Below are 9,034 nucleotides of genomic sequence, written 5' to 3' on the forward strand. Positions count from 1 at the left end.
AATATTATCTCATAGAAAGCCCTCTTGCAATTTTGTCATGAATGTGGTTTCCCTGAGCTATAGTGCGATCGGTTCTATCTATGCTTATGTGGTGTTCTTCTCAGTGGGGTTCGGCCCCATGGGGTGCGGTCAATCCTCCCCCTTGTCCATGAGACGATAAGAAAAGAAATATACATACAATCAACATGAAGGACCAAAATGCCCACCATCACTTCTAAGTGCCGTGCAAGAGTGTGGCAACTAACACTACTTCAACCACACCGACACGCAACCAAATCCTTCATGACAACCAGATGGACCCACGATAATGGCATCACAACAGGCCAACTCCCCTTGTACCACCTAAGATGTCCAGCTCACTTGGACTTGGCCTAGCAATGTAGTAGATTGTAGCAAATGAGCGATCATGCAATCTTCTTGTTGCAAAAAGGCAAAGCCACAAAATCCTTTCATGCCATCACCCTATCACCCTTTCCTACTACAAAATCGTTTCATTCCATCACCCTATCTTGACACTCACACAATGCCTTCATAATCTACAAGTAGGCATCGTGATCCCAACAGGGGGGACATCCTTGAGAGATAGATTCTCCAGCTCCATCCCCTTGTACACCTCCTGATATGCATTACCTTTGAGCTCCTCAAGATCGTCTACCCATCATCAACATCACTACAAGCAGCCACTTTCTCCAAAAGATAAGCTCTTCCTCTACACATTTTGTAGACTTCTTCCCACATCGCATCTAAACAATCTAGCTTGAGATTCAAGAAGCCACGTGCGTCCTCTTCAATGAAGTCACCATAATAGTTTGCTTCAAGACTCTGGATGCACCTTTGCAATCCTCCAACTAGTAGTTAGAAGTCGCCATAATTCCATTTGCAAGATGGTCTTGCTTGTTGTTGATCTTGACAAAGAAATCGAGGAAGCTAAGCAATGCCTACTGACTAGTCTCTTCATTTTACCAACATTGAAAAGCATTGGCCTCGTCTAAGATAATTGTTGGCACTTTAATCATCTCTACCTTGCGCATTCTCAAGTAGTTTCCCATCACTTTGTGAAACTTAACAGTGTCCTTCTTTTTGAGCTCTTCACCAGTAGATTATCGAGGAGAGAGAGGTCACACATCTCTTCCACTATGGTAAATTCATCGTGTGGGGTGTTTTTTTATGCATTGGCTTTTTTCTAGTATCATTAGCATTTTTTAACCTTAGACGTGGCCCCACAAGCGCAATGTTGTCAGCTTTTTTGTTAGCATTTTTTACCTTTGACGTTGCCTCACACCCTTTCACGCTTTTGTGCAAGGGTGCTAGGCTACCCAAGGTAATAAACTAGTAGAACAAAGGGCTAAGTGTTGGCTTTTTTCCAACGTCGTTAGTGGTACTTTTAGCGTTTTTTAACCTTAGACGTGGCCCCAAATGCACAATAATGTTAGCTTTTTTCTTAGCATTTTTTCCTTCAGAGTGGCCTCACACCCTTGCGCGCTTTTGTACAAGGGTGTTAGGCTACCCAAGGTAATAAACTAGTAGAACAAAGGGCTCAAGAGATAAGAAACACGACAGAGTGTGATCACATTGAGCTTAGAAAATAAACAATCACTCTTGGGAATGTCTCAACTTCAATATGTGGATCATGGTTACCCATGGAGAGGGAATGTTGACTACCACAACGCAAACTATGGTCATTCTAAGATACATGAGAAGGGAGATGATGCAATCATTCTTCTCTCTCTAAAGTATACACTAGGTCCTTCATATGATAGTCTAGGCCAATATTTAAAAGACATACTTTATAAAACTACCTTCTTTTGTTTGTTGAAGTCTCTTAATGGTAGAGAAACCGGATGACTTCTAATGAGAAGTTTAGATAATGGATCCTATGTTTTCAACGTACATCAAAGATGTAAATAGTACAGAAGGTGAATTAGAATATCAGTACAATTGTGTCCCCTTTGATAGGAATGGGATCTCTATTTGCAAGATAGGAATGGGAATCCCTAATTTCATCCTTATACATGACAATGTGATATACAACGGTTTGTGGGCACATATGCCAATTGTTCAGGCCATGTGTTCAAGGCATCATCTACACTTATGAAAGCACAATGAAAACAAGACTCCAGAAAACCAAGAAAGCACAAAAATCATGGTATAATGAAATCTTCCTCTCTAGCCTGCAGTGCAACAAGAGAAGAGCACTGGATGCTCTGACATGACGGAGCACACAGGGTGGACAAGCTTCCAAGAGTCAGCATTGTGGAGAGCGTCACATGTTGCACATTGTGGAGGGTGTCACATGCTGGCACATGCTGGACTGTCACCCCAGCCTAAACTTCTTATTTAGGTTAAAATACAAAACAAGATCAACCATATGTACATTGTGCATTGTCCTTGTAAATAACATGAACTAAAGAGACTAATCCCATGCTCAATTCCCTTGGAAATCTTGAGACTAGCATAACAAGGGTGGTTTCAGAAGAGAGCTGCCTGTCCAGATCTGCCACCCTCATCAGACGGCCGGCCCCCTTCCCACCACCACACAAGGCTGGCACCATCAGTCATGTCAGCTTTTTGTGGAAAAGAAAGTGGAATTGTGGCCCTCTTTTTTCCTCCTTCAAACGAGGAAAACACACACTCTCTCACCCCTTCGGGGAGTGAAGGGGAGGGGAGGGCCAAAATCGAACTCGCGTCAAGGAGGAGAAAGGATGTTGCCTTGACCACCCGGCTGCTGTCTCCCATCCCAAGGTGAATTTGTATCCCTCTTATGTCATTTATTTTCATTAGAGGGCACATCATCACAAGTGGAAAACACCCTAGGAGTAGATTTCCTTGATAAGTTCCTGATCATGGGGTACAGTTTCTCTTTAGATTTAATGAGAGCAAAGAAGATGAGGCGGTATACCATGGCCATCCCCACCAATATTAAAAGATCAACCCACTTCGAGTTGTTCATGACTTGGAAATTGTCCTTAAGAATCAAATCACCCATCATCGGAGCTTGACCAGCCACCTTGCTCTTGAATGTGAGACCCTCAAAATCATTCTTGTAAAACCCCTACAAAGAAACCAATTTAACAGGGATGCGCATGAGAGTCATCATGATCAAGTTTAAATCAAATTCAGAAGTGTTTATCCCTCCTCACATGAGCATTGTGCATGCCATGACGGGGGCTGCTCATGTGCATGAAAGTCATCATGACCAAGCCTATACTGAAATACAACTTTGTCCAACCACACATACGTATGATATGTATGCCATGGAAGTGACTGATTATGAGGGCAAGCACGTGGGCTTGTTAATGTATGTATACCCATTAATGTTGGAATATCTCGAGTTTGTTGTGAATACTAGCTATGAGAAATCTTTCAAAGTCACCAGCATTATGTTATACATGATAAAATTAGACTTTAAGTAAGCCGCCTATTAGCCAACCACACATGGGCATGATACTCTGTACCACAAATACACATAAACATAACCATGTGTGCACATGTGGGCATGTCATGCAAGGGGATGGCCATATGCACGTACGTGTATACGAAGGATTGTGACGTATGTGAGGCAGTATTGCATGTGTGTTTGTGCATGCATGTGTGTGTGTGTGTGTGTGTGTGTGTGTGTGTGTGAGAGAGAGAGAGAGAGAGAGAGAGAAAACACTTCTAATTGCTGCCCCAATTTGGGACAGCTATGAATGTATAATTTGTCTTCTTAATGAGACAATGGTTCCACCAAAAAAAAGTGTGTGTGTGTGTGTGTGTGTGAGAGAGAGAGAGAGACTACCTGAATGGAATATGTGTGGAAAGCCAGATATGATACTGGATATCGCCATAATGGTTTTGGAATATCATGGGGTAAACGGAAAAACCCACCAGTTAGCAAATACAACCCCTGGAGAACCCAATCCATCTATGTTAGGAAAGCCCTTTAGAAGAAGCATCTCTAATCTGATCATGGTTTGATGTAACTTGGTGATTACCAACATCATTTTGAACATACCTGAATCCCGGCTCCTATGATGATGCCCAAGAGATAGTCCGGAACAATGCTTGCAACCATCATCATGAGGCTTTCCACCACAAGGACAGAAGCATAGAGTGCTAGAACAAAGAAGACGAAGTGATCTAATCCAGGGTGAAGACCAGCCAAGAAGTAGGCTATGGCACCCGGCACAGCAGATATCAACAACAAGTAAGGGCTTGAGGAAAGGGTATTGGCAACAAAGAAGGAAGCCACTCCATAATGGCCATTTAACCTCTCCCTATCAAAAACCTGAAATAAAAAACAACCACCTTATGCTCAGCAAGCACAGACACACATGCACATGCATGCACACACAGATACAGTGTACTCCTTGAAAGTTTTGAATAAATAAATGACTTTATCATAAAAATCGATGCTATAATGGAAATATGTAGGTCTCTTTTTGGATATAAAACCTTCAAATCTTCCACAAAGGCAGGGAAACCCCCGATCGCCATGAAAGTCAATAATCCTGACACAAACATAAGCAATGCGGCCCGGGCCTGCAAATTCACGCCATGTTTAAAGATCTGGAAGCATTCAAGTATTTAACTGCTCGTTGAAAAAAGTGTATAAGTTAGGATTACTCTAAGGGAAGAATCATGTGATCTGAGGGTCTCAAAACTGACCTGTATGGCATCGAAGCTGTAACCGACATCATAGTACACGGTTCCAATGCATATGGACAATGCAATGTACATGGCCAGCCGAAGCCAATAGTATCCAAGGTCTCTGTACATATTCTTGAATGACCTCTTCGTAAGAACCCATACTTGAGTGAGGAAATCAGCATGATTAAAAGAACTATGTAGTACTGCTCCTTCCTGTACAATCAATCATTCTACAGTGAAATCACGTTACAGCTTACAATCATGGCCTTGAAAAGGGAAACGCCAATTTTAATCACTAGAGAACCTGCAGATTATTTTTTTATAGTGATAAAGTCAGTGCACTTCATTGGAGGAATGATTTAATACAAATGAGTGTGTACACCCTCTTCCTCAACATCTATAGGCATGCAGCACAAACACGCACACTCTCACACACATCTGTGTGTGCACAAGCACAAGGCTGCATGAATCTCTCTCTCTCTCTCTCTCTCTCTCTCTCTCTCTCTCTCTCTCTCTCTCAGACGCACACACACATGCACACACGTGAACACACACGTATGTAAATTTGTATGTATACATGCATACATGTGCGTGTAGACAGACATGAGTATTCATGTGTACATACGTACCTATGCATGTATATTGTGTGTATGTATGTATGTATGTATGGACATGCGTACATATTGAGAAGCAGCATCACAAGGGCACTGTTTTGATCCACTCTTCAACAATGCTTACAGGTATTTTCTAATGTTCCTGAAACAGTTGACAGTATCCAAACTTCATCATACCACTTTCAACAATTCATTTGCACGATTTGTCATGTCCAAAGCCACATCAGAGGTTGTATAAGAATCAACAAGTATGTTTATGACTTGCTCTGTTCTGAGCTCCACTTCTAGAGCCCCTTGCTCCATGTCCTACAATCAAGATGGAGAATTAGAACACTTGGAGTAGCAAATGAAATACTTCACGACGATGATCACTAGCACTCAGAGGGATAGTAATTAGGTTACAATGCATCAGTAAATAAGAGTTGTTTCAAGATCTTACTTCCTCATAGTTCATGTTGATTGTTCGGAGGTAGTGATCAGATGGGTTTTGAAGGGGTGGGCATGGAAAACCATTCATAGAAAAGAACTGCGATGATAGGTACATATTTAAGCAATCACAAAAAGTTAGCATTCCTAATGCATGACCAAAATGCTTGGACTCATACAAGATTTTGTTTTCCTGACTGAATGAGCTTTACCTCCCGAGCTCGAGCAGTTGGACCAAAGTAAACAGTCCTTCCATTTGAAAGGAGATAGAGGAAATGGAAGAGCTCAAAGACATCACCACTAGGTTGATGGATCGAGAAAACTACAGTCCTTCCCTCGATGGCTAAGCGTCTTAACCGCTTCACAACATGGAATGCTGCAGCACTGTGAAAAAACCCATGATCCATCACCTCTAAACTTGAGCCAGAACATTATTAAGTTAAAGAAGTATTTCTCAAGGGATCAAACCAGCTCAATTAAGGTCCATGATATATATGGGTACCTTACCGTCAACCCATCTATACCATTTGTGACTGCAAGTGTAAATGCACCACATGCAGAGACAACCTATGGCTATCATTGTTTTCTCATATTTACCTGTCAAGGCCACTTGTTGGTTCATCTAGAAAGAGCAAATGAGGTCTTGTGAGTAACTCGATGGCAATGCTTACTCGACGTTTCTCTCCTCCACTCAATCCTCTGGCTCTCCATCCCCCAATTCGAGTGTTGGCTGCCCCTTGCAAGCCCATGTCTTTGATTGTGCTCTCAGCCCTCTCCCTCTTCTCCACAATGGACATGTCATTGGGAAGTTGCAATTGTGCAGAGTAGAACACAGCTTCTCGAACTGTTAAAGAGGCTATGAGGACGTCGTCCTGGGTCACGTATGCCTGCAGCTCGTTGTCATGGCTCACTACTGTTAAAAAATACTCATTAAAACTAAATAAGACAATGAGCTCAATGAGCCTAGTGGAGCTAACTAAGTCTTCATAGTTCAAGTGCAACCTTGAAGTATGATTATGGTTATGTAAGCTACTCACAGAGTTGCCATAAGACAGAGTTTGTCTTCTTCCGTTGACCAAGACTTCACCTGTTTGCTTGGTTTTGGGAGAAAGCCGTCCTACAAGGCAAATCAGCACAATGTAGAAGCCATTATGAACAGTGGTGCATATATTGAAAGGTGACTTTGCAGCTAATCAACTACATTGCATGATATTTCTCATGTTGGTTGAGCAGAGACGTGCAAGACCCCACTACTATGCCCCATATGTGAATGGGAATACTTCAATGCGTGTGAAACAACATAATGACACATGAATTTGTCATCACACAGGTGCATGAATAGATAGATCATAATGAGGCAAGAATTGATCGTCATCAGACAGGAAGCAGGAACACATATGCACACCCGTGCAAGGAAAATCATAATGCCTAAAAGACAAGAACAGAAGGTTAAAGGCTAGGCAATGCTGCAAAACACGATGGTTAATGCCGTATCCACTTCATGCAATTTACATTTTGAAACCCAACCGGATAAAAGCATAAAACCCACCCAGAGCACAATCTTTTGTGTTATAGATGGACACCAATTGGAATGAATACTGGATGCATACTTGGAATAGTCACCAGAAGGACATGAAAAAAGATTTTAAAAAATGGATGGTCTAGGAATGGCTATGTGGTGGACTGTTTTCATGGAGAACCCTTTCCAGAAAATGAGACCAAACCATGGCCATTCCCGACCGTCACACAATGGTCATGCTGTGGATGGGCAGGGAAGATTTCCAAGGTTGATGATCATGGGTAGGGGGTTCCGAAGTTGATGGTAAATCAGATACTGTGCTGAAAGGCCTTGACAGGACAAGCCCGTGGAATTTTTGCGGGCGGAATCACCGTGGCAGAAAATACTTTGGTCTCAGGGAGAGGAATACTTTAAGGATTCAAAAGGGTGAACAGCAAAAAAAAAAACCTGCAAGAGTATCAAGAAGGGTCGATTTTCCGGAGCCTGAAGGGCCCATGATGGCCATGACATGGCCTGGTTCTGCATAGCCAGTCAAGCTCTGTAGCAAGTGCTTCACTCCAACAGGAGAATCATCAGGGACTGTCACCCACAAATCCTTCCATGCCAAAGTAACCCCTTGATCAACGTAGGTTGAATTCGTATCAGTATTATTGCCGGTTTCTACATCAACAAAGCCTAACTGGAGTGAACCATTCTCGGAACTTGAGGACATTGAGCCATGCCTTCTTGCCGTCGACTGAAAATTGACTCCATGCTCAGGGAAGGGAGTCCCATGCGCCTCAAAAGAAGACCCATTGACAGGCAAAGAAAACCTTACTGCCGAGAAAGCAGTCCCATGCACCGGGAAAGAATTCACACGTGAAGGAAAAGCAGACCCAATTCCCGGAAAAGAAGACGCACTAGCCCGGAAACCAGTCCCATTTTCCGGAAACGTATGTGCCGCCGGAAAGCCAGACCGATTTGCCGGAGAAGGAGACCCAGATGCCTGGAGAACAGACCCAGTTGCGCAAATGGCCAACTCGTGTACCGGGAAAGCAGCTTCGTGTGCCGGTAACGATGTGTCGGGGAAAACAGAAGTAAATGCCGGGGAAGCAGACGCGACGGCGGACGAAACAGAATTGTCCGGCGGGTCGCCAGCGGAAGCCATCAATTTTCTGCGGGAATGGATGGGAGTCGAAGAAGAGTACGACGGAGGGGTGGTGGGCGGACGATGGAGATGGAGGTGTTAGTGGGGGATTCGAATTTGAAAGGCGGGGGTTGTGGTGGAGGAGAGGCGAGGGAGGAGGCGAAGGAAGCCTTAATAGCAGGCGGACAGGAGAGTGTGAAGGTGGTGGCAGGCGTCGGTGTTGCAATTCTCTCTCACGCCACTGGCGCGCACGCGGCACGCTTACTATAGCCTCCTCATTTAATACAAGAGGACAGGTTTTTTTTATCAATGTTTCACCATTAATAAGTTATAACCGACTCCCTCTTTTCATAACCATAATCGCTATTATACCTCATTCTTTTTTCTCTCTCTCTCTCTCTCTCTCTCTTTTTTGACATGACTCTAATTGAAAACCTATACTTACACTCCATCATACCCCCATGGAGTCTTAAAGACCCTTGTTAGGTGAGATCAATGGATGGCATCAGGGTTGCTTTTTGATGTACGGCCTTGCCCATCAACACTAACTGTCTTTTCTGATAATCACTTGTTTTTGAGCTTCTTAATGTAATTTTTGACGTCTCTCCAAAAAAATTGGAAGTTAATTACGTTCAAAATGGCCAAAAACGTGCATGACGGGCATCAAAAATCAACCCTAGATGGCATTGATCAAAATCGTGACGCCTTTTCTGGGCCATT

The 9,034-nt window shown here is 43.2% G+C and overlaps 1 protein-coding gene and 1 pseudogene across 1 annotated transcript; both read right to left on the reverse strand.

The window, feature by feature from the left end:
* Nucleotides 1-251: 251 nt before the first annotated feature.
* Nucleotides 252-1,153, reverse strand: LOC147616434 (uncharacterized; annotated as a pseudogene).
* Nucleotides 1,154-2,122: 969 nt separating this feature from the next.
* Nucleotides 2,123-8,592, reverse strand: LOC147616435 (ABC transporter G family member 1-like). Its single transcript, XM_086777513.1, has 11 exons — nucleotides 7,636-8,592; nucleotides 6,707-6,786; nucleotides 6,267-6,556; nucleotides 5,882-6,053; nucleotides 5,683-5,769; nucleotides 5,421-5,549; nucleotides 4,648-4,842; nucleotides 4,435-4,521; nucleotides 3,995-4,267; nucleotides 3,779-3,886; nucleotides 2,123-3,052 (listed from the first exon to the last, which is right to left on the reverse strand). Exons 1-11 carry the CDS (start codon nucleotides 8,333-8,335, stop codon nucleotides 2,765-2,767), a joined length of 2,409 nt encoding a protein of 802 aa, XP_086633639.1. The 5' UTR covers nucleotides 8,336-8,592; the 3' UTR covers nucleotides 2,123-2,764.
* Nucleotides 8,593-9,034: the final 442 nt, after the last annotated feature.

The sequence above is a fragment of the Cibotium barometz genome, chromosome 38 (genome assembly GCF_041138505.1).
Source record: "Cibotium barometz isolate CiBa-2024 chromosome 38, ASM4113850v1, whole genome shotgun sequence".
NCBI lineage: Eukaryota > Viridiplantae > Streptophyta > Polypodiopsida > Cyatheales > Cibotiaceae > Cibotium > Cibotium barometz.